Here is a 25815-nt window from a genome sequence, read left to right as displayed (position 1 = left end):
GGAACACAATATAATTCAATGCAGGTGTAAAAGTTAACTTAAAAAAAAAATTATAGATACAAACCACTGAGAATCAATTACAAGCCACTCAAAAGTGAATCATTGGAAGCTGATTCCAGCGCTGTGTGGCATAAAAGCTAAATGCAATTTCTCCTTGCTTGGTTGCTGGGGACTATTAATTGACAAGTTCCAATACATCTAAGCTCTCTATAAGGTGTATATTGGAAGCAATTCAGAAAAATATTTGGGGCCAAGTCTATTCAGTGACTTATATACTAGGAGTGGAACCTTGAAATCAATTCTGAAATTAAATGGGAGCCAATGTAAAGATTTAAGAATGGGTGTAAAATGATCTCTCTTTTTAGTCCTGGTTAATAGTCTAGCAGCAGTGTTTTGAATTAATTGAATATGTCTAATGGACTTCTTGGGGAGGCCCAGACTATTACAATAATTTACCCTACAGGATATGAAAGCATGAATAAGCTTTTCTAAATCCTGTCTAGAAACAAAATCTCTGATTTTAGCTATGTTTCTAAGATGCCAGAATGCTTATTTAGTAATGCTTTTGATCATTCATAGTCAGGTCCCCATCTAAGATGTCTCCCAAGTTTTTTACTTGAGTCCTAGTTGGAAGTGCTTTAGATTCTAAGTAAGCACCTATTTGTGTTCTATCCTCTTTGTTACCAAATAAAATAATCTTTTGCTCTGATTAAGTTGTAAAAAATTCTGCTGCATCCAGGTATTTAAGGCAAAGACATAAGGAGTCAATAGGACTCAATTTGTTTGGTGACAATGCAAGGTAGACCTGTGTGTCATCTGCATCGCTATGATATATGAAATATTTCACCAAGGGGGAGCATGTACACGTTAAATAAGAGTGGCCCAAGAATGGATCCCTTACCATTAGCTTCCCTTTTACCTGAGTCTGTATTCAGGCGGATATCGTTTAATACCTTTACAAGTGCAGTTTTGGTACTGTGGTGTTGGCGAAAGCCTGATTGTAGTTGATCATAGATGCCATTTGAATTTAAATAGTTATTGACTTGGTTGAATACAACTTTCTCAATAACTTTGGCTATAAATTGGAGGTTTGAGATGGCCCCGTAGTTGTTAGGCACAGAGGGATCAAGGTTTCTTTTTTTACGAGGGGTTTGATAACTGCAGTCTTACAATAAGAGAGGCTGGGAAAATGGCTGAAATAAGAAAACCATTCACTATATTTAGAAGCTCAAAATGCCACACAATCAAAGATACTTATACTTTTAAAGAAGCTTGTGGGCAAGGTGTCAAGATGAGCGGAGCCGAATTACTGTTTTTTCAAGAGTTTTGCTATCAATGGCAGTAAATTCAGATAAAGAGGCTACATGTGTATTTGATGATTTAACCAAGACATTACATAAACAGGTGGAGCTAGTGTTTTTTCTAATATTTTCATATTTTGTTTTGGAAGAAGGAAGTTCCATATTTCCTCAGCATTTGGCTGGTGGCTAATGCAAACAAATGCAAATCTGAAGACTACACCATCACTGAGTTTAAGGGCAGACCAAGTTCACTAACATTAGTTGTATAGATCACATAGACTGAATACAATATTCTACAATCATCAGCACCATTTATTTTAGATATTGTTGTCAATAGATAGAATGTATGCATCATAATGCCTGATCACCATACAAAATGTAGATTACTGTGACATTACCATTGGCATGTCAAGCTCCTTTGTGAGCTCCTGGGCTTTATTCAGCACTTGTTCATGCCTATTCTCTGTGAATAAAGCAAAATATGAATGGAGCTAGGCATTCAAAAGCAAGTATCTCCCCTCGTATACAAATCAATGCTTCAAGTATTCAACACCAACAACTTAATTCAAATTCAAGGTTGCTATAATAACGTTAGCACATTGTATTTCGTCGTTACCATTTACAGCATTCGCACGTCACGCACATTGATCACTATGCCTTCTACTTACCAATGGATTCATGCGCATGGCACTCCATATTATTCACGACAGCTACTAAACAGACAGTAAAACAGACACGGACAAGAAGAAACAAACGATGTTGGCGTTGGTTTTTGTTTCTTTTTTTTTTTTTGGTGTGTTGTAATTCCACAAAATTGATGATATCTATTTAAAACACAGTTATGTCTTATAGCTAAGTTATTATTAGCATAAATTAGCAACAATTCTTTAACTCATACCGTCTTCTTAGGCTACGTATAACATTAACTACTTGGGCAAACTACATTGACCTATCAACTTAGACGATCTCTGCTTTCATCTGCATTTATATTATTGCCTGCTTTTAATGCTAATCAGATTTTACAATGCCCAGGTTTACCGCACCTACCTTTCACGAGGCTGAAGCTCTCTGTGAAACCGAGGTCTAAACGCAGGCGCACTGATAACAACGAAGTGAGTGCTACACTGCTAGATTGCGCATGTGCATTGATCGCTCGTCTGCCAGATTTTAGTGGATATCGTACGGATTTTTTGGTCATACTTTTAGTACGATATCCTACGAACTGTTTCATGAGGATACGTTGAACAAGCGCAGCTGCCTTTAGGCCATTATGACATCACAGCCTTTGTAGTTTATGGGGGAAAAATGAGGTTTTTAACATTTTTAATCCCCTATTTCTCAAAAAGTATAAACTTTAAAAAGAATCTGAAATAATAACTCTCTTGCCCCACTCCAGACCTTCAGAACGGTTATTTCAACAGGTCTGTACGTTAAGCGGTTAGAGTCGCATTAATTTTTGAAAAGGTAAAAAGAAAAAATGGTTATAATAACTAGAAAATGCAATTCCAGGGAATTACCATTGCATGTAAATTCAAAAAAGCTGCTGTGTATAACATTAAATTACTTACAGTATGATTATTCAGATTACATAGACGTGTCCAGTATTCTTGAAAAACACTTACTTGATTAGATGTTAGCTTAGAGTATATGACAGTCAGTAAAAATAAATTGTTAATTCAATATTGATCAACATTCTTTGTTTTAATACAGCAGAATGATACTCAGAATACACTAATGAATATATATATACAGAATTTGATAATGCCAATCATATTATCCTAAGACAGATCTATTTATCAGTGGTAATTCTGAAATGGCAGCAAGAGCTAGAGGTCTCAGTTAATTGTAATAAATAGGTCACTTTTTATGGTGATATAGACTGAAGAACAAGATTCAGCCCTTCAGTTTTAGACAGAACTTAGGTTAGAATCTTAATTTCCACACAGCACAGCTCAGGTCTAAAAACAGAGGTCTAACAGCACAGCTAAGTTTCACAGATGTCACAGCACAGGTATGATTCAAATGTATGCATGCTTCATAGTTTTCGGCATAGTCCTCCTGCAACAATATAATACTCAGAATGTCTCAGTGTAGATCTCAGATCTACGTCTATAGTTCAAAGGTATGTGCAGATATGTTGAGATATGTTTTTAGGAATTAATGTTAGTGTTAATGTCAGCGATGTATGGTTGGCAGGATGTGCACACAGACAGGCACACACGTAATGTAATACACGGTCATCACCACACTGGTCTGGTCTGGTCCCTAAAAGACAAAAGCAAACAAGTTAGAGTTATACCAAAAACATGGAATGTGTACAATTGTTCAATACAACTTAGATATTTAAGTGAGGTTGTTGCACCATAAATCTGTAATGGTAGTTAAATATACTAGCCTATAGTATTTCACTGCAAACAAAGCAACATTTTGTGTTTTATTAATTTCTGTTTAAGGATAGTTGATAGCCAAACAGTTTAAAGTAGCCTAAACAGCTTAGAACACTTTGTAGGCAAAGGGTGTGTTGTTGCTGTTGATTATCATAAACTGAGTCTTAAGGATGGACCATTCTGATATTAAGCATCTTGATAAACAACTAGGCTACACTATATCTTACAGCGTGGTCTGTCCACATTTTTTCTACAGATTACAATGTAGGCCTACTTTAGGATGTAGCCTACAACAACTGGGAAGCTTTAATTTATAGGCCAGAATAATGCCGAAATGAGTAGCCTAGGCCAAGTAAACATACTCTGCAGCTATGTTGACAGCACAAACGTTATACCTCAACTTCTGTAGTGTGTTTTAACAATACTTTGGTCATATGGTCCGTTTCCAAACAGTAAGGTTTTCATTAGGTCCCTTTCCACAGGTTATCAAGAGCCAGATAGTATAATGTTATTAAAATGTTACTGGTTAGTGAGCAAATGTAACGTTAACGTCAGTGCTTAGCTGGCAGCGACGTTAGGTTTGAATGTCGTTAGCTAACGTTATCGAAACCTACAGCTTAATCGGTCAATTTAAAGTGACGACTTATTAACGTGGATTAGGTGGGTTTCATAACTTTCCTTACATAATAAATATCAACGGATAGGATAAGTGCTAACGTTAACTATTCCCCTAACGTTAGAACTAACGTTACCGAGTTTGGCTACTTGTGACCTATCATTTCATACATAGCCTATGCTACATAACATAATGTTTGACGACATAAATGAGTCAAACCAAAAATCGGACCACTTACCTTGTCTGTAGTTATAGAAATGTGCCTCTGGAGGAGAGTTTTACGAGCAAGTAAAGTATCACGGCAGGCCAAAACATTCAGAAGATTCACAGCTCCAGTGGTAGAAAGATTGATTACAGCGGACCAGCTGTTGATTGCTTTCAGGTGCCGGTCACGTCATAATGCCAAAAGTTGCCGCCAAGGCGGTCAATGTTAACTCAATGGGAATTTATTGCTCTTTTATTGTAAATATCTCAAAAAGTATAAAGTTCACAAATGTAAAAAATACATTGTACAATTGTCCGTTACAAGACATTTGTAGGAGTGTTTGAATGACGTCAAACGGTTCAGTGGTTTTAGTGTTATTAAACGTCAAATTTGGTCGGAAGAAGAATAATAAAAGACGATAATAAGAAGAACAGTGATAATAGTCCATTGCATTTACATGCAATGCAATAAGAAGAAGAAGCCAGGAGATTTCAAGATAGTGGATTCCATCCACTATAATAAAAAACCACAGATTTGTTCAACAAGCTTCTGGTGATTTTTGCTTCATGCGATGACTGTACTTTTCAGAGCTGCCTGTGAAAGCTCTGCTCAAGAAAGATTCAAGAAATCTGAAGAGCAATCTAAACTAAGTGCATGAGTTTAAATTGTGCAGCACATCAATTACTATTGGTCTGCTCAAACGGAGGTACCTTTGAATATTATGCAGTTAATGCTAATACAGTTGGATATTATGCAGTTAATGCTAATACAGTTGGATATTATGCAGTTAATGCTAATACAGTTGCAGCCTTGTGCAGCCTTTCAGAATGTTTGGCTTTCTCTAGCGCATCTACCTGTGGTCTTCTTGAAGATCAGGGAGATGTGTTATTTATGGGGTTATGGCTCTGTCAACCTCACTATCATTAGGCTACTCTGTCCTCTCCACCTCATGTTGTTCTTAGAATTCCTCATCTTCACTGTTGCACTGTTTGACTTACTCATTTGCACCATCACCATGACACTCATTCACACAGAGCACCTTACCTTACATACCTTATGCACAGAGAATCACAGGCTCAGTCCCTGCCTCAGTCATTGCAAGCGCATCTTGTTTGATTAATCACCCACTATGTGGATACTGTTTTTTTTTTTAGAATTGTGTTATTTAGTATAATTTGTATTTTAGTATATTTAGTATTTAGTATACGTCTATCTTCTACTGTCCTTATTGCTTAGTTGTATTTTTATATTATATACTTTTAATTACTTTCTGCTGTTAGTGAATGTGTGTGTGTGTGTGTTGTCTGTATGCTACTGTGACCTTGAATTTCCCCTTGGGGATCAAGTATCTATCTATCTATCTATCTATCTATCTTCACACCAATTTCACTCAGTTTCATCCCTCCACCATAACACTAATACTAGGGTAGCATACAAGCTACATATATACATACATATATATATATATATATTTAAATATATATATATATATATATATATATATATATATATATATATATATATATATATATATATAGGCTACATATATATACACATACATATATATATATATATATATATATATATATATACAGGGGTAGCATACAGGCTACATATATACACATATATATATATATATATATATATACATATATACATACGGGTCAAACGGTCTGAATAGGGAGCTGCAGTGCAGCGGCAGCACTGGCCACCCACAGGCCCACAGGGACCACAGTTGGAGTTTGGCCAGTGCTCATCCCGAACTGACTCCCCATCTCTATGACCTAAGCAGAGGTAGAGTTGGATAGGGATCTGCACAAATCTATTTATATCTATTTTGATATAAAAAGCTGAGTTTCACCCAAGGGGATAAGGAGTTTTCATCTATGACTAGTTGAAGCACCCCCCTCCCACCCCCTCACCATCACATTTCTCAAGGAATATTATTTGACAGTCAGAAGGTGTTATGTTAAAATTATCCAACACAATTATTAGCAATTCACATCTAGGTCCAACACATTTCATTATACAAATATAAATATTAAATCACACAATTATACAATAAAAAAAGCCAAACAAATTCACAAACCAGTGTTTCTGAAGTGATAGTTGTTGACAATCACAAAATATTAACAATAGTGGTAGCTCTTTTGAATTCACTTGTAAACAAAATTCTGCCATGCTGTTATGCTCAAGGCCACTAGACTTAAACACAGCAGATGTCTTACGGCGCTATCCAAGAATTTTCCTATACTACTGTACTGTACATGTGTACGCAACTAGGAGCAATATAATATATCAGCACATATATATTTACATTAAAACAACCTACACGTCACAAACCACAAAATAACATATATTAGCTAAACTGCCATTAAGACAAATGAAAAGGCAAAAAGGTAGCCTACCTACTGCCACAGGCGAACTCCAGATTCAAACCCTGGCGCAATGAGTCTCAACGTTCAGGAACATAACTCCCCCCTCTCCAGACAAAACGCTTTCTGAGCACCGCGAGTCATCTCTTTTCTCTGGTCTGCTTCCATCCCCTGTAATTTGTTCATCCCTTCAGACGCGCTCCGTTTCCCGGGGAGATCTGACCTGCCCACCTTCCTCCCCTTTGCGATTAAATGCGGTTAAATAACTGGGCGGTCGAAAAATCAAACTAACATGGTTGCGCTCGTGGTTTCATGACATTATCAATTAGATAATGAACTTGAATTTCCCCTGGGGATCAATCAAGTATCTATCTATATTTCTATCTATCTATCTATCTATCTAGATGTAGGCTACCGCAGAGCGGTACAAAATATGACCGTCCGCCGCCCAGTCCTGCACATTCTCTCCGCAAAAATAAATCACGCCTTGTCAATTTGTCTCCATCTCCTACTTTTGTGTATGTAAGTGTGTGTATAGCGCGTGTTTGTTATTGTGTATGTAAGTGTGTGTATAGCGCGTGTTTGTTATTGTGTATGTAAGTGTGTGTATAGCGCGTGTTTGTTATTGTGTATGTAAGTGTGTGTATAGCGCGTGTTTGTTATTGTGTATGTAAGTGTGTGTATAGCGCGTGTTTGCTATTGTGTATGTAAGTGTGTGTATAGCGCGTGTTTGTTATTGTGTATGTAAGTGTGTGTATAGCGCGTGTTTGCTATTGTGTATGTAAGTGTGTGTATAGCGCGTGTTTGTTATTGTGTATGTAAGTGTGTGTATAGCGCGTGTTTGCTATTGTGTATGTGTGCTTCTCTCTCTCTCTCTGTGTGGGGGGTAATGTTGTGTGTGTGTGCTTCTCTCTCTCTCTCTGTGTGTGGGGGGTAATGTGTGTGTGTGTGTGCTTCTCTCTCTCTCTCTCTGTGTGTGGGGGGTAATGTGTGTGTGTGTGTGCGCACGTGTGTGTGTGTGTTTATGTGTGAGTGTGTGCGTGCGTGCATGTGTGTGTTTATGTGTTATGGTTATGGGATGTGTTCCAGGTTTTAACTGTGTGAATGTGTGTGTGCCTGCATGTGTGTGTTTTAGGTCAGGGGTTCCCAAACTTTTCCACAACAAGGCCCCCCAAATACCACTAGGTTCTGGCCAAGGACCCCCTTTATTAAACCCATCGACAATATGGCAAATGTAAAAATACATTAAGCTAATCCTAATAATTACTTTAGCCACAAGCACTTCGCGATGGAGCATACAGTGTGTAAAAATTGCATTTGGGGCTTTCTGCTATATGAGAGCTATCACTCTACTATTATTCCCAGTCATTATCATGGAAAATATAATGTTCAGATATGCGACAAATTATTATAATGGCATTGTATAGCCTAACAACCCTCATAGTAATATAGTACATTTTACATTTTTCAAATGTATTTATTGGTTTCTTTTATTTTTCCTTTCAACTTGCTGAGGCCCCCCTGGCCCCCACTTTGAAAACCACTGTTTTAGGTTATAACTGTGTGAATGTGTAGGTTCCAGGTTAAGTGTGTGTGTGAGAGCTTGTCCATGGCTCAGTGCTATACACTAGTATCACACAAAGTTTGGACACACCAACTCTCCCATTTATGTTTTTTTTTTTATTGATCTTTATTTATCTGAGTAGGTGGTTATTATTAGCTATGAAATAGCCCACATGGATCAACTTTATAAGCAAACAAAAAGTGTAAATAAAGCTACATTTTCAATATTTTAAATTCTTCAAGGTACAGACCTTTTGTTCAGTCTCTCAACCAACTTTAGTCAGCTGGAATGGATTTCCAACAGCCTTGATGGATTACCCACACACACACACACAACAGCCTTGATGGATTACCCAGACATTGTGAGCATTTGTTAGCTACTTGTCTTTCACTGATTGTATTGAAATGAATGATGTCGGCTTTAATAATATTAATTATCCACAAAGTTGTCATAGAGGCGTATGGAATTTTTTTTTTTTGCAATCTCTAGTTATTCAGTGAAATCTGCCGTTTTCAACTTTTTGGGCCACTAAATCCTGCATATTCTCTCTGCAAAAATAAAACCACACTTGTGAATTTGTGTGTGTGTATGTGGGTGGGGTGGGGGTATGTGCGTGAATGTGTTTTTATCTCAGCAGAAAGTACATTTTAACATCAACTCTATCACCCACCCTTCGCTCAACACCACCATCTACACGATGCATCACTAAATGTATACGTACTGTAAATTCATTTATTGTATGACCCCTATGGACAGATTTCCACAAAACTTGGCATACCTCAAGAGGACCAAACAGCATTTTCCCGTAAAAATCTAGTGGGGCTTCCTGTGCCCTCGTGTTTCGGTGTCCCGGGAATCGTTGACCAAACATGTAGGAAGTTGATGACAGGTCAAAAAAAAAAACCTTTGACAATCCCTACATGACCGCTACGCTAGCTGCGGTCATAATGATGCTCAAGAATTGATGCTGAGAAAGATCAAACAGAGTTGACCACGCCGGAGAGTTCACCACGCCGTGCCTTCCATGTGTGTTCATATGCATAAACTATTACCCTCGGTTGAAAGAAAACCATCCAGCTATTAGTTAATATCTAGTGAACTAGTTTAAATAGTTATTAGTTTATATCTAGTTTTGTTGCTCAAAATAAGCATGCATTTTTTTTAGCCCACTGATGATTTTTTTTTTTTTTTTTGGGGGGGGGGGGGGGTAGATTGCTAAAAAGCAACATCAATGCATACGGGTTCACAACAAGATTTTAAAGAGTGGCTACACAGTCAAAGAAGGTTAAGAAAAATAATTTCACAGGGTAATGAATCACCAATAAATCCATTCTGCATTCACTACCCCCTGCTGAAAAAAACAGCTTATGCTGGTAGCTAGTTTTAGCTGGTCATTGCTGGTTTTCTTCCAGCTCTTGCTGGTCTTTGCTGGTGTAGCTGGTTGGGCCACCAGCTGGATATGCTGGCGTGACCATCTGAGGAAGCTGGTCATGCTGGTGTGACCAGCCTGTCGTGTGAGATACAGCTGGTGCAAGATGGTCATGCTGGTGACCAGCCTACCAAGCTTGACATTGTTGGTGGAAGATGGTCATGCTGGTTTGACCAACATAAGCTGGCACGGCCAGTTAAACCAGCAGTGTAGACCAGCAACACCAGCTAAAATGACCAGCTTGAGGTGGTACGACAAGCTAAACCAGCTGAATTACCTTCGTTAGGTGGGTAAACCAGCTGAAGGTATGTTTTCGCAACAGATTTGCTGGTCTAGCTGGTCAACCATCACAGGGTGGTCAAACAAGCTGGTCAACAAGCTGGTCAACCAGCAAACCACCTTTAGCTTGTCAGGCTGGTTTTTTCAGCAGGGACCTCTCTCTTCCAGCCTGAACACGCCCACCTAGAATCTCCTCCCAAACTGAATGAGTCTAGTTTTACCAGCTCTCTCTGCTTCCACTCTTTATTGCTATAGTCCTGCTTGAGTGAGGAGAATCAACATGCGTTGTGCAGAGGGGAAGACACATTTAAACATGAGAACACATAATCTCAGAACACCTCTAACAAAGCAATTTAAAAGACAGTTTTTAATATTAAAACCAGTGGCAAAAATATTTCAAATACACAAACTACAGTAAGCACACAAGGCACACACAAAAGCTACAAACAGAAACATCTTCACACTAAACAGACAGAAAAGTAACAAATGATTTACACTAGCCTGAATCCATCCTTTATTGCCATTAAATAAGCCAAAAGTATTAAATTCATTCAGTTAAAAATGATAGAATGATGGCAGCGCAGTCGCAATGCGATGGAGATGGCGTGCAGGTGCTTTGTTTGACTTCTGACTGAATTACAATATGCTAATAGTCTGCACTTCAAATTTAGTTGCTTTATTGTGACCGCATAAACATTCAAAAGAATAATCTGTAAACCGAACAAAAAAATGCAACCGCTCACATGACGCAAATTCATCTGAGCATTCTTCAAAGGTCTTTCTAACCAGTCTGATCTACAATAACACTATCTAGTATTTTAACGGTAACTAGATGTCTATATCACGGTGTTATGAACATAAAACAAATGTTCCACACAAGATGCAGGAAGTTGACAGTTCTCCCTGCTCCTTGTTTCAAGAATCAGAGGTTGTTTTTTCCCCCAGGGCTGGATTGAAGAAGAGGAGCTCATAAACCTGAGATTCTCACTAGTTCCACTAGACTTCCAAAAACAGGTAGCATTCTGGAGGGGCAAAACATCTTCTTGCATTTCCATCTCTCTTCAACGTCACTGGCACTTTGTAATGTTTAAACCAAATCTGACGTACTGAGGAAATAGTGGATTCTTGTTCTTTGCATAGACCCTGAGCAAGGCATAGGTAGGCAGGCTGACTGCTAACTGTTGAGTTAAATGCTAACGGCTACAGTCACCTTTGGGTGGGCACGATGGAACTGAGATTCATTTCCATGCAGATGGTCTGAGATGAGGTCTGCTGTGGTTGGACCGGGCTAACTGACCCTGGGTCAGAGGGCTGGTGGAGAGAAGAGACTCAAAGCTCCAATGCACAGGATTGGGGGATTGTGGGGGTCTGTGTCTGTCTGTCGGTCGGTCGGTCGGTCGTTTGGTGCAGTCAGTTGTTTAGACTGGCACCACTGCGTACGGCTGATGAGGGAGCAGCTTTTGTCGCTCGTTAATGGCAAAGATCCATTTAGGCTTTACAAAACTCAAGTTGCCATTTTCCATCAGTGCCTGAGAGAGAGAGAGAAACAGAAAGAGAGAGAGAAATAAAGAAAGAAAGAGAGAAAAGAGACAGAGAGAGAGAAACAGAAAGAGAGAGAGAAAAGAGACAGAGAGAGAGATACAGAAAGAGAGAGAGAAACAGAAAGAGAGAGAGAAACAGAAAGAGAGAGAGAAAAGAGACAGAGAGAGAGAAACAGAAAGAGAGAGAGAAACAGAAAGAGAGAGAGAAAAGAGACAGAGAGAGAGATGAGAATTACAAACTAACAGTACTAACTGCTGGGGCTAGCAGGTTACACAAACACTAAGCTGCACTAATGAGGTTCTGAAAAAGGACAACATGTAACCTGAGTGAGCTAGCTTGGCATAGCCAGGACTCTATTCAGAATACGAGTCTGGTATTGGTGCAACAACATGTAGCCTGGGTGAGCTAGCTTGGCATAGCCAGGATTCTATTCAGAATATGAGTCTGGTGCATATGGATTTGATTATGGGGTGTTTTAACTGATACAGGGGAAAAAATGCCTCTGCACGCAATTGGATAGACCTAACCAATCAGAGCAACAAAATATGTGAATCCTGTAGGACGCAACAAAAAACATCCGAAATTAGCAAATAAGCTAATTTCTAAAAAAAGTTGGTGTGATCCTTTAAGTTTAGTTCCGCTGGTTACACCCCTTGGAAACCAAACACATTGATTAGGTATTCCTAACGATACTTCTTACATAGTGTAAACTTTGCCGACAATACTGTCAGTTTGTAGTCAGGAAACACTGTATGTAGATCTACATTTGCTGGAAATGAAGACACATTCTTCAGACTGCAATTTTTGATGTTTGAACATTTACCACTTTGGATCTGGAAACTACAGCATCATCCCCTGTCGTCGCTGATTGGCCAGACCTTTCTGGGGTCTGATGTGAAAGCAGAGTAGCCTGCGAAATGTAACGCTTCAGTTATGCACCAGGTGTCCTCGCGCAAACTTACGTCCTCAAAAGAGTCATGCCAACCCTCACTGGTGATGACGAACTGCACCTTGTCACTCATGTAGTCCTCAAGAGTTCTACACGAGAGAGAAAGAGAGGGGGAGAGAGGGGGGGAGAGAGGGAGAGAGAGAGGGAGAGAGAGGGAGAGAGAACAAAAAAGAAGAATAGACAAGAGACTTTTAGTGATCATTGTTCCATTTCTCTCCCCCATAGGATGCCATGTGCTGTATCCCCCATAGGATGCCATGTGTTGTATCCCCCATAGGATGCCATGTGTTGTATCCCCCATAGGATGCCATGTGCTGTATCCCCCATAGGATGCCATGTGTTGTAGCTACTGGTTAATAATCAGGCGTGTGGCTGCAGAGCCGTCAGTGCTGTTGGCTAAGAGCTTCAGTGGGGGCAGGAGGGTCAGTGCTGTTGGCTAAGAGCTTCAGTGGGGGCAGGAGGGTCAGTGCTGTTGGCTAAGAGCTTCAGTGGGGGCAGGAGGGTCTCCGTCACACACTCACCCGTTGAAGGCGATGATGTAGCGCTGGAGCAGGCGTCTCTCGTTCTGGGGGAACTGGCCGTAAAGGTAGAGGTGCCTCCCCTTCAGGTAATCTGAAGGACAACAGAAGTCAGAAAGACAGGCGTTTACTGACCGCACACCCAAGGACACACCATGGGCAACACAGGCAGGCTTGGGCTAAATGATGAACACGCAAATGTTTTGGTTTGAACAGGCTACATCTGTTTTCAATTTTCAGAAAAAAAACAAAAGACAGACAGACACACAAACACACACACACACAACGACTGCACACACACACACACACACACACATAACGACTGCACACACACACAAACACACACACACACACACATAACGACTGCACACACACACAAACACACACACACACACACACACATAACGACTGCACACACATGCAGGCTCACACCATTCTATTGATTGTGTTTGAAGAGCACACCTGGGAGGTGAGGGATGGGCTTGTCCACTTCCTCCTCTGCATCTGTATTCTCATCTGTTGATCCTCCATAAGGGTCCTCCTGTCCTCCACCCTGACGCTTCTCATCCCTCCTTTTTTTCTTGTGATGGCTCTCCGTTTCCACCCTGAACACCACCCGAGACACAACATTAGATAGATATATACACATACATACTACTTTTCTTCTCTTCCAAGCACTCAAAGCACTTTACAGAGTAATGCCTCAAATTCACTCAGTCTACATCCATATAGCAGTATAATGAAAAGTTCATAAGTTCTATATGTAGACCTCCCAGTTATATGCAGTCTTCTGCCCCCCTTTGGATAACATAAACTCCGGTTAAAGGCCACCACAGAATATCTAATTGACTGTATTATGAGTATGGTAATGAGTATGGTTAATTGACTGCATTAGGAGTGGTTATGGATATGCAATTACCTCTTTAGTTCATCCTCTGTGTCCATGCCAGACTCCGCGTCATTATCTAAAAAAAACAAACAGACATAATGGAATATCAATAACGGCCAAACAACTAGTGCCGCACGACTAACAACTAGTGCCGCACGACTAACAACTAGTGCCACACGACTAAGAACTAGTGCCGCACGACTAAGAAGAAGAGAAGCCCATCTTTTGAGAAGGTTGATTTATTTCTGCTTCATTACGGAATATACAATTTACACTATAGTAGGGCTGCAACTATTAATCGATGAATCGATTAGTTGTTGCCTATTAAATTAATAGACATGTATTTTGGTAATTGTTAATCAGTTTGGGTCATTCGTTAAGGAAACTACTTTATAGGTGATCCTAAAACTTACCTAAACCTAAATCCACTGACAGTAATTTAAATATGTTTGGTGAGAGGACTAAACTGGGTATTTGAAAACATATTTGTGGGCTTTGGGAAATGCTCTGCAAACTGTTTTTTATCTAAGCCAACAACAACAAACAACTACTTGATTAACAGAGAAAATAATCAACAGATGTATTGACGATCAAAATAATCATTTGTTACAGCCTGACACTATATGCTTCCAGTATGACGTGATGTGACAAAATAAAATAATCTTTTTCTGGCTATTTTATATTGTAGAACAAAACTGGTATCACACACGTGGGGGTTTATATAGGTAGTAAACAAAAGAAAAGTGAACGAAACACAGCTAACAAGTGCTCAACATGTATAGGGACCAGAACTTTCCCTGTGTCTGGGTGAGAGAGTGAGAAAAGTCCAAAAATACAAAACATTTAGCTTTATGTCTATGCATAACCAGAAATAGTCAGAAAAAGAAAGACCCATAAGAGTGTTCAAACTTGTGACTGGAGCTAAGCAGCCGTGCACACACACACACTTTGGACCTTTTCATTTACATACAAATGGAAAACATGGCCAAGTCCTTCCTCGCTGATTGATTTGAATGAGCGGTTTCCTGACCCCAGCCACAACATGCTCCACTGTAATACTCCCCACCAGCCCTCATCTCTATTCACACAGCGCTGTGCAACAACTTGACTGTGTTTGTGTCGGCCCCATTAAGCATGTGCTCACCCTCTCCTTGCTTGGTCTCCCATTAACCTGCTTATGATGGGAGCTGGGAGTAAAGGACAACCATTCACACACGTGAACACACAATAACCAACAAGATCACACACACACACACTAATGACCAAACTCTCTCTTTTTCTCACACACACACACACCAACTTCAAATCACACACACTCACACACTCACACACACACACACCTTAAGAAAACTTAAACAAGCAACTCCGCATTGCAGAACGTCCTACAATCCATTAATCCAGGGTCATACAGAGGAACGGCACCTGAATGAGGCTGCTGCTGCTGTCTAATCAGAGCTGCTGCATCTGAAACAACTCTGGACATCATGAATAACAAGTGAGAAGCACGGACCAGCAGCCGCCCCTGGGGATGAGGATGAGGAAGATAATGGGGCACGGAGCCGCCCCTGGGGATGAGGATGAGGAAGATAATGGGGCACGGAGCAGCCCCTGGGGATGAGGATGAGGAAGATGGGGGGGGGGCAGATGCACTCTTTCTTTCCTCTGCTCTTTTCCTCCTGTCTGCATCCCTCCATCCCAGTTTGCGTCTCCTCTCGAGTGCGCCCCATCTGCCCGTCTCCCCCCCCCCCCGCCTGATTAAGGAGCGCAGCTTGAGCCTCCCATCCTGCTCCCGTCTCCCCCCCCCCCTCAGTTGGATTCTGCTCCCCCCCCCCCCCCCCTTCAGCTCGCCGCTCCCCCTGCTGGCCGTGGAGGTGTGTGCTCTTCCACTCGTCAGGCCTCAACTCCCACAACGAGGAATTCAAATCTCTCTCAACTATACTCTAGTCTACACCACAGCCTACTAAGGTCAGATCTCACGTATCTGTGTGTGTGTGTGTGTGTGTGTGTGTGTGTGTGTGTGTGTGTGTGTGTGTGTGTGTGTCTGTGTCTTTGAACACACAGAAGTCAAGGGGTTGGTTAGCGGACACACACACACACACTGGGGTTGGTTAGCTGACACACACACACACACACACACACACACACACACACACACACACACACACACACACACACACAGTGGTTGGTTAGCTGACAGCGTATGGTGCCAAGTCAACACAAGCAGGTCCAGCATAGTGGACGCAGTTACACTCCATTACACACAAGCAGGGCTTTGAACCGATTTTTTTTTCCAATCGGTTCGTTCCGAACAGAAACGGAATTATAACGTTTCCGGTTATGAGTTCCACCAATAAATTGACGTTCCCGAACCGGTTAGAACAAAAAAATACTGTTCCCGGAACGGTTAATTTCGTTCCTGTCAGCTGTTTAATGCTATAGAATTATGTCACATCTTTCTCATCCAGCTTAAACCAAATGTAATAATATTACAACCATTATTACATAATAATAATTATATTATTAATAATAATAATAATAATTAAATAGGCCTACAATTATTTCAAATGTGTAGTTTATTGTTAAAAGAGAAAATTTCCACACAAACGTAACAACATTATTAAGACACGTGGTTATGCCACTCAGGCAACAATAAATTGCAACTGTCGGGGGAAAAGGCCATTCAGTTTTCCCCCGACAGTTGCAATTTATTGTTGCCTGAGTGGCCATCATTAACGTGAGTCTCTAATAATTGTTTGTTACGTTTAGTACGATGGATCTATTTATCTCTTATTTAAGATGTGGAGTGGAGACTTTGTAATCCACCGCTCTCTCTCCATTCAGTCAGCGAATGTCTGATGTGATGTCACACAGGAAGTGAACCTCAGCCGTCATGGTAACGTGCGCAGGAAAATAATTACTTTTTCTTTTTTAGTTAATTAGGCAACGAAAACTTTGAGGAACGAAATAAAACCGGTATTAACCGGTTACCATTATTTTAAATAAGTGTTCCTGTTCCAGAACATAAAAAATAACGTTTCCGGTTTCGTTTCTGTTCCCTGTAAAATACAAAAAGTTCCCGGTTTTCGTTTTCGTTCCTTGAACCGGTTCAAAGCCCTGCACACAAGTCTAATTTCTAATTCATAACAATGTCTACAGACTACATGTTATCTGCAGAACCTTACTCCTGAGATGCAGGATACACCTGCAAAGCTAGAGGGAGTGTGTGTGTGTGTGTGTGTGTGTGTGTGTGTGTGTGTGTTGAACACGTGTGATTGTGCTTACATGGGCCTTTGGAGAATGGCTCATAAAAAAGGTACTGGCTCTACTAAGCTAATCACATGTAGTCATGACCGCTTTACGAATGTGTGTGTGTGTGTGTGTGTGTGGTTCCTGATTGTGTTCCCTCACCTGGCTCATCAGCATCAGTGGAGCCCCCGTACTCATCCTCCTCCTCCTCCACCTTCACTGCTTGCTTCTGTGGTGTGGCGTTCCTCTTTTCCGGAGTCTTCCGCTGGGAGGCAAAAGAGCACGGAGATGATGAGGACAAAAGGTGCTGGCAGCAGAGAATACAGTGTGTACACACACACACACACACAGGCAGCTGGGCTCGTACATTTCCAAGAGAATACAGGTGTGTACACACTAGGGCTGGGCGATAAAATTAGTGCTGCCACTAACGACTAATTTTCTAACGACTAATCTTTCGATTAGTCGACTAATCTAAACGACTAATTTTTTTTAAAATCAAGTGTTTGTTATTTTGTTGTGTACGTTTTATTTTGAACTCAACTAAAGGGAAAACGTAAAATATATATCACCTACTTTTGTTAGAAGCTGTATTACTGTAAGTAAACTGTTCAAAAACATTATGTATTAAAAAAAACACACACATTTAAAATGCTACCTTCAGATCTAATGTCAGACCTTTGATAGACTTTATTTGTATGCCAGTGTTGCCATCGACATAGACAACTTCTTTGACCTGAGGCCCAGTCATGGCATACTTTGGGGTCATAGGGGCCACCTACATGAACCCACCCCCCATCAAATTATCATTATATCACATCACAATTATTATTGTTATGCTATATTGTTATACATGCACTTCAAAGCAGCCAGTGTTTAAAGTGCTAACATTCTTCACAAAAAGTTTGAAAACATGCACATCAGGACTGCTTTACTAATGTAAAATATAATTAGAATAGTTCCATTGCTTTTGCATGGTTGCATGATAAATACTTCTTAAAACAACAGCAATTATATGGGTGTCATCGTTTTGGGATGTTTCCCTCATGCAAGCATCATATACTGGTAGGCAAATGGAAAGAATATTTACATATTTAATTATGCCACAAGCTTTTGGCCACGTTATTCAAATTTGACTATACAATACTCTAGATAGTGTATTATAGTCTGTGCTCTGTTTTTATGGAAGTTGCATAAATCCACATTGTTCTATTAAATGTAGTTTCATAATTAAATAGCTTTCCAATAGGTTGAATTGGAGATTTGCTACCAACGTTATCAAGTGGTTTCAATTTCTCTCGCGCATTGAATGAACGCTCATACCACCATTTAATTGTATGCCTCTATGTTTGATGACACCAAATTAGCAAGTAATTCCTACTGATTGCAGAAAAGTTTGTTTTCTTTTTCTGTCGGTCCGCGGTTCCTTGATCAATTGCGCAGCAAATTATCAGACGAAGCCCCGGGAATAATTTCACACCGCGGCTCCGGACCAGCAATTACGCAATCCAGCAAATCCACGTTACGGCCGGTGCTGGTCCGCGCGGCCCATAGTTTGAGAAACGCTGGACTTTGAAAGGCGACAGGATTTGAGGACTTTGCAAATGAGCCTAACATCAGCATGTTCAAAACAAGTAGGCTACAGGCACTTTGCGCGTCTTACCACATAGGTTACTTCACTTTATCAGTTGGCTTGAACGCTAAAAAAATATGCGTCGTGACTTATTGACCATGGGAAATGACTCGCACCTTGATTGTTGATATAACGGGTGGCGGCGGCATGTTCGGTTTAACGTTTTTTTGTATGAATGAATTACAGTAGGCCTAATAACACGCCGTTGCGTTGTCAACGTGAGACACTTCACTTCATTTATTTAAATTTCCACAATACTATATTAGTCAGAGTCTGGACTAGCGTAACCTACTAGCTTAGCTCCCCCAACTTAGCTCTGCCTAATAATGAATTGCGCTGAAAGCAGGCAGGCACGCAGCTTTGCTGCTGGCGTTAACACTTGCGTGCATAGTGGGGTTTAAAACATGACTGCCAAAGTCTTAGTAGCCTGTTTAACATCCAAAGACAGTCATTGTACTTTTCAAGAGTTAATAACATAGAGTTAATATAACATTACAGCCGTGTGAGACCAAAAATAAATAGGCGGTCAATAGTAAAACGACTCTTCGACTAAAAAAATTGCCGTCGACTAATTTTCATGGTCGATTATAGGGCTGCACAATTAATCGAATTTTAATCACGATCACGATTTTGGCTTCCCACGATCAAATTTGCGTGATCGAGCGATATTTCAAATGCGTGCTCTACCCATAGAACCAACCTGGCAACCCATAGAACGCTCCGCTACAAAACGAATCAAGCGCTCCTTAAACCTGTCTGACCATGTGCCTGCATGCAGCCTACCAATGACAGCTGTTCCCTGCACTGCTCAGCCTGATGCACTGTGGACTAGTGACATTATGTTAACTATTAGTAGGCTAGTTAGACTATACAATAAACGACGATCAAAAATCAAATGTGTGGCACAGCAGAAGGCCAAGAGCTTGATCCCTCGAAGCGGATCATCCATTGTTCGAAAATATTTCAGATTTCGGAAGTTAAGTTAACCAAAAATATAAGCATAGCAGGGCTCTCAACTCATACCGTGAAACACATCACATGACGTAAACTACACATGCCTTTTTTATCACGTTAACTTTTAATCCTTGTTTGCTTCCTCTGATAGCCTATACTGTAATAAGAGTTGAGCTAACGACGGGATCCGTGAATTCTATTCATGTATTTTATAAGCTACATGTGCAACCTATGCGTTTCAAGACACAGCCTACTCAAAACGAGTGAACAATAATGAAAATGTAGCCTACACGTCAATGTTTTACATATCAACGAATGACTAAACCAGGGGTGTCCAAACTGCGGCCAGTCATGCACTTTAATCCGGCCCGCCGAGCATTTATTAGTTTATCATAGGCCGCTCGCTATTTTTTTCCAGCGATAGACGACGTTGTGGTTAACTTTAGGCTACTGCAAACTGCTTTACACTCTTCTTAGAGAACGTTTACAATGTCAATGTCAAAACAGCTTGTCACATCGAGATACATAGAACCTCCATTGCAGCAGATCTAACTACGTTATGCTAGTCCATTTAATTGGGGACGCACTTGAGCGTGGGAGAGAGGGCGATGGCAACAGTAGTTCACTGACCATTTATAAACTGTGAGAGGGCACAGCCATAGGCACAGCACTAGCCATAGGCTATATTTGAGTGGAGCTGGCAGAGTCTTAAAGTGACAGTGCACCATTTATAAATGAATTAAACAGCATCAAATTAACAGTATTTCTTAAGAAATTAATTTTCTACAACAAAATTATTTTGTCAATTAAATAATACAAAACATTATTATTATTATTATTATTATTATTATTATTATTTGTGTGTGGCCCGCTGGCCAATTTTCAAAACCCAATGTGGCCCTTCAGTCAAAAAGTTTGGACACCCCTGGACTAACGATTACAGTAAACTCATGAACACGAAGCAGAGCTTAAGTGGCTAATGGGGAGCGTTGGGAGGATTCCCAGTGGGCGTTTTCCAAAATATTAACAAAGTAGCACGCACAAAACATTTGTTTGGAAGTTGTTTGGAAGTTTGGAAGTCGCAGTCAAATTTATATTTGCAGTAATTTAGGGGAGTAAATGTGAGTGGAAGAATTTGGGTGAGCCAGATAGCAAGTCCAATATGTTTAGGGAAAAAATATTTTTGTCACTAAAATTAATTAATAATCGTGATAAATATTTGTGATCTCAATATTGATCAAAATAATCGTGATTATCATTTTGGTCATAATCGTGCAGCCCTAGTCGATTAGGTCGACTAAGTCGACTAATCGCGGCAGCACTAGATAAAACACACACACACTGGCAGCTGGGCTCGTACATTTCCAAGAGAATACAGGTGTGTACACACACACACACACACACACACACACACACTGGCAGCTGGGCTTGTACATTTCCAATCCATTTGACATTAAACCCTCCAACCACCCCACCCTCCAGCGCGCGCACACGCACACACACGCCTGCCACCCCTGGTTATGCGTTTTCCTTCGATGGCCCTGCTCAGCCGCCCTCTGAGCTAAGAGAGCTTGATGTCCTCCTCTGAGCTAAGAGAGCTTGATGTCCTCCTCTGAGCTGAGAGCTTGATGTCCTCTGTCTGTCTCACAACGGTAACGGGCTCTTCCTCTGAGCTAAGTCTCACCACGGTAACGGGCTCTTCCTCTGAGCTAAGTCTCACCACGGTAACGGGCTCTTCCTGTTCCTCGCTCTCTTCGTCCTCCAGGTCACTCCCGTCCGAGCTCGACTCGGCGCCATCCATCAGATACCTGGGGAACGGGGAAGAAGAGAAGCGTAGAAGAGGTGAGGGGAAAAGGAGGATAAAAAGAGAGAGAGAGAGAGAGAGAGAGGAGGAGGGGCTGAAGTGGCTGCATACGTACAGTACGTACAGGCTCCTGCACAACATGTCTGGACAAAGGAGACGGAGCTCCTTGTGGCGTTCACCACGCCGCTCACCAGGGCATGAGCTCAAGCGGCTCTCTGGCTTACGCCACTCAAGGCTGCGCGTGCGACAGCGTCTGCTACGCTATCCAACGTGCTACTCGTTTGTGCTTCCCATTACGTTCCCCTTCCTCCACTGCACTTAAGGGCTCAATTTGCCATGTTATCTCTTCTCTGCTCCCGTTTGTGTTTGGAACGATGGTGGGTTGATTAGCAGATGAGAGCAACATACCACTCGTAAAAAGAGACATACTACAGAAAAAACATACATATTAGTCCAGATGCAGCAACAAGTGGCTGTCTGTGTGAATGTGATTAAGTGTGTGTGTGTGTGTGCCGGTACTTGCATGAATGAATAAATGCTGGTCATGTTCAAAGGAAGTGGAAGGCTTAATTACCCATAGCAGATGCAGCTTTTAAATACGGAATACATCATCATCAGAGCGACACACTCCAAGTAGTGGAACAAAGGGGGTTGTGGGGGAGGAGGGTGGAGATGGGGGTGGAGGTGGGGGTGGAGGTGGGGGCGGAGGTGGGGAGAGGACGAGCAAGAGACATACAAGGAGAACCGAGAATGTGTTGATGAGAACAAGCCAGCATGTTGTAGATGGAGAGAGAGAGAAAAAGAAAGAAAGAAAGAAAGAAAGAAAGAAAGACAGGGGGGAGGGGGGGGGCAAGCAAGAGTGGGTAACAAACAGAACGGACTGTGCGTCTGATGAAAGTGGCGAGGGCGAGGGAGTGGGGGTGGGTGGAGCGGAGAGGCCCAAAGTGCGGTCGGGCGGGGGCTTCACAAACGAGAGCAAAGAACAACAGGAGACAAAAGAGGCTGCAGACAGAGGAAGCTCGGCATGTTGAGCAGCAACCTAACGGAGCCGAGTCAATGCTCATCTCTGGCCTAATGCGCCATTGTGTTTCCGAGCCCAGAACAAACATGCTACGGAGCAAAACAATGGCTCAGCCTGGCCTGATCTAATCGCTCATAATCCCTGAAGTACATGCATACTACTGGCGTAATACTAGCCTATACACATGCATACTGTGCTACTGGCCGTAAATACTACATGTAGCCTATATTTGGGTTATTGGATACTACTGGCCGTGAATACTAGCCTATAGTTTGGGCTATTGGAAATACACTGTGTATACCATACAAGGAAAATACTTTTGAATTATAGAAATATGTTGAGACAGGATATTATTAATCTCTAAATGGTGCATTGACATTCAGGTCCAAAGCTTTTCTGACCATTCTGTCTGTTGAGGTAGAACAAGCTCAAATGTAGTTATTGTTGCTGACCTTGTTGTTCTGACGTCTATCGACATATGGATGCATTGCTTCGTCTGCTGGACATGGCTATTGAATTGAATTGATAGCCAATGGCTGCTGGGAATTAGGGATCGACCGATATGTTTTTTTCAGGGCTGATACCGATATCAATTATTACCAAAACAGGAGGCCGATAACCGATATGTAAAACCGATATGTCAGTTGTCAAAAAGAAGGGTAGATAGTAAAGGCGATATGCTGCAAAAAAACATTCAAAAGCATTTAATTATGCAAACTTTCCTTTCTTCTTTTGATACACAATTGTCTATCAACTTGCATCACAAGTGTAAATCCTGTGTATGATGTTAATCCAAGAGCTGAGTGATAGCAATTATTTTCATAGACTAGGCCTACACAATGGGCTTGTTAACTATGTTAAGGCACCTGTCACAAAGAGGATGCTTTGCCATCGTGTGTGTGTGTGCACGAGAGGGAGAGGAAGAGGTGCATGCGTGATGGCAAGTGTTACGGTTGAACAGTTTAACAAAACAGTTTTAAAATAGTTCTTAGGCTATTTAAGCATACAATTTGTGTCCATATGTAGGCTTTAAGATACACTTTTGTTAGCCTAAAAGGCACGTTAATAGCCAGCTCAGGACGCAATTTACTTCAGGTCGGATTAAATTACGACTGGCCCTGGGTGCCTGTAGCCTGGTCTTTTCTGACAGTCCGTTTCAAAAAGGAGCAACTAGACCAGGGGTATTCAATTAATCTTCAGCGAGGTCCAGTTACGGAAAATTTCCTCAAGCAAAGGTCCGGGGCATCATAATTGTAACGTGCGTGTTTAGGCTATGTATGTGTATGTATGTATAATAATAGGATGGATGGATGGAGCCTAGTTGTAGATAGATAGATAGATAGATAGATAGATAACTATTTTATTGATCCCCAAGGGGAAATTCAAGAAATAGAAGATTGTAGGCCTAGGCCTAATGTTTAATGTGAAATAAAATAAGTAGCCTAAAAGGGAACATTCAAAATGAGGAGAAATAAGAGTAGCCTAATTGGGAAGAAAAACTGAGTAGCCTTGGCTATTTTTAAGATCTTAACGTGAACTTAAAATAAAATTTGAGCTGAGACAAGGATGGATATTCCACAGCTGGTTCCTTGAACCCATTAATCAGCAAGTTTAATTTATTTTTTTTAGTTTTTTTATGTTGACCCGAAATCCTGGAAACCCAGGAATATCACGTTGTTGGGCAGTGAATGCATGTAGGCTTAACTAGATTGTGGTGGATCAATCATATTGCCTTCTTAAATCGTAAAATATTCTGTGGTCTCAGTTCACTGTTGAGGGCAATTCCGCGCAAAACTGTCACATCGATATTTAGTTGGCGTTACGGACGTGACAGTTTTGCGTGGTATTGCCCCCGTATCGTTATATAAAGCTCTGTTCTCGCTGTATAGCTTTCTCCTATTTGAGCAATCGATGATTTGAAAATAACTTGCTTATCGTTAACTTAGATATCCATCTGATTGTTTCTCGTCCCGTCTCCTCGCCTCGCTCGTTTCAGGCTATCAGTCTCTTCTCCATAGTAGGCTACTTTACTCACTGACTCGACTTTATCAGAATTCACAGATTTCACTGGCTGAGTAGCAGCAAGCGAAATGATGGTTCCTGAAGTAAATGCTGTTATCCTAACCAACGAAACATTTAGCGCAGCTTTGAAATCTTACGTGAAAATCTAAATTAGGCTATTATGGTCTGGGTCTGGATAGGATCACGTCACGGTCCGGACTCGGACCGCGGTCCGCCATTTGGTGATGGCTGAACTAGACTTTTTGACGTTCACTATCGCATAATTTAGGACTTGTCTACTATGTAGGCCTAAGGGATAACGTCTGCCAAGGTGTCCCGTTATTTACAATTAATGGACGAGGCGGAGGCAAAGAACTTGCGACGCGCAGCTCCCGAGTTTGTAACTAGTAGGCTAAACAGCATATCACTAACGTGCATCAATCGGGAATTCGCTAAATGAAGGAAGTGGGTGCTTTACTTATTGATCCGGATCAAAGAGACAATACTTACAAAGTGGTGTTTTTGTAACTTCAGTGTAGATGATTGTGATTCATTGCAACTTCATTAAACAGCACTAACGTGCATCAATCGGGAATTCGCTAAATAAAGGAAGTGGGAGCTTATTGATCCGGATCAAAGAGACAATAGCTTACAAAGTGGTGTTTTTGTAACTTCAGTGTAGATGATTATTCATTGCAACTTCGGCAATGTAAGGTACCTTCCTTAGGCTACCTTCGAAAAATAGCTTCGTACAGCTTAAGCCCAGTAAGTCTGCCTCAGTGAGAATCCTAAACTTTCTCTGTGTTCAGTCTTCGATCCTGATTGGCTGCATTCGTGCTAACTAACAAATCAGACGGTGTAGTGGGCGGGACGATGCTTTCGACGACAGAGTAGCAAATGCAGGGAGTGAGAGACGCTTTACAAAGTAGCGCGTTTCATTCTTTCATTCTATCCATTTCAATATCGGCTTATCGGTGGGAAAAATGACCGATACCGATTATTATAAAAATGCTAAATATCGGCCCTAATAATCGGCCCGGCCGATAATTGGTCGACCCCTACTGGGAATATGGAGATGGCGTCATCGTGTGTGTGTGTGTGT

General features: G+C 41.1%; 1 protein-coding gene across 1 annotated transcript in view; it reads right to left on the bottom strand.

Annotated features, from left to right (window-relative positions):
* Positions 1–10504: 10504 nt before the first annotated feature.
* xrcc1 (X-ray repair complementing defective repair in Chinese hamster cells 1) overlaps positions 10505–25815 on the bottom strand; it is a 50947-nt gene continuing 35636 nt past the window's right edge. The window contains exons 11-17 of the mRNA XM_076279685.1: positions 21608–21695; positions 17463–17565; positions 14085–14130; positions 13628–13770; positions 13169–13259; positions 12661–12736; positions 10505–11685 (exon numbers count right to left, since the gene is read on the bottom strand). Coding sequence (XP_076135800.1) covers positions 11575–11685; positions 12661–12736; positions 13169–13259; positions 13628–13770; positions 14085–14130; positions 17463–17565; positions 21608–21695 — 658 coding nt within the window. The 3' untranslated portion in view covers positions 10505–11574. The remainder of the gene's footprint in view (positions 11686–12660; positions 12737–13168; positions 13260–13627; positions 13771–14084; positions 14131–17462; positions 17566–21607; positions 21696–25815) is intronic.

Source organism: Alosa pseudoharengus, unplaced genomic scaffold (genome assembly GCF_046254945.1).
Source record: "Alosa pseudoharengus isolate Yale_2024_CS ecotype anadromous, Long Island Sound unplaced genomic scaffold, YU_APseudo_1.1 YU_APseudo_1.1_scf_12, whole genome shotgun sequence".
Classification (NCBI taxonomy): Eukaryota; Metazoa; Chordata; class Actinopteri; order Clupeiformes; family Clupeidae; genus Alosa; species Alosa pseudoharengus.
This window is presented reverse-complemented; position numbering and strand designations above follow the sequence as displayed.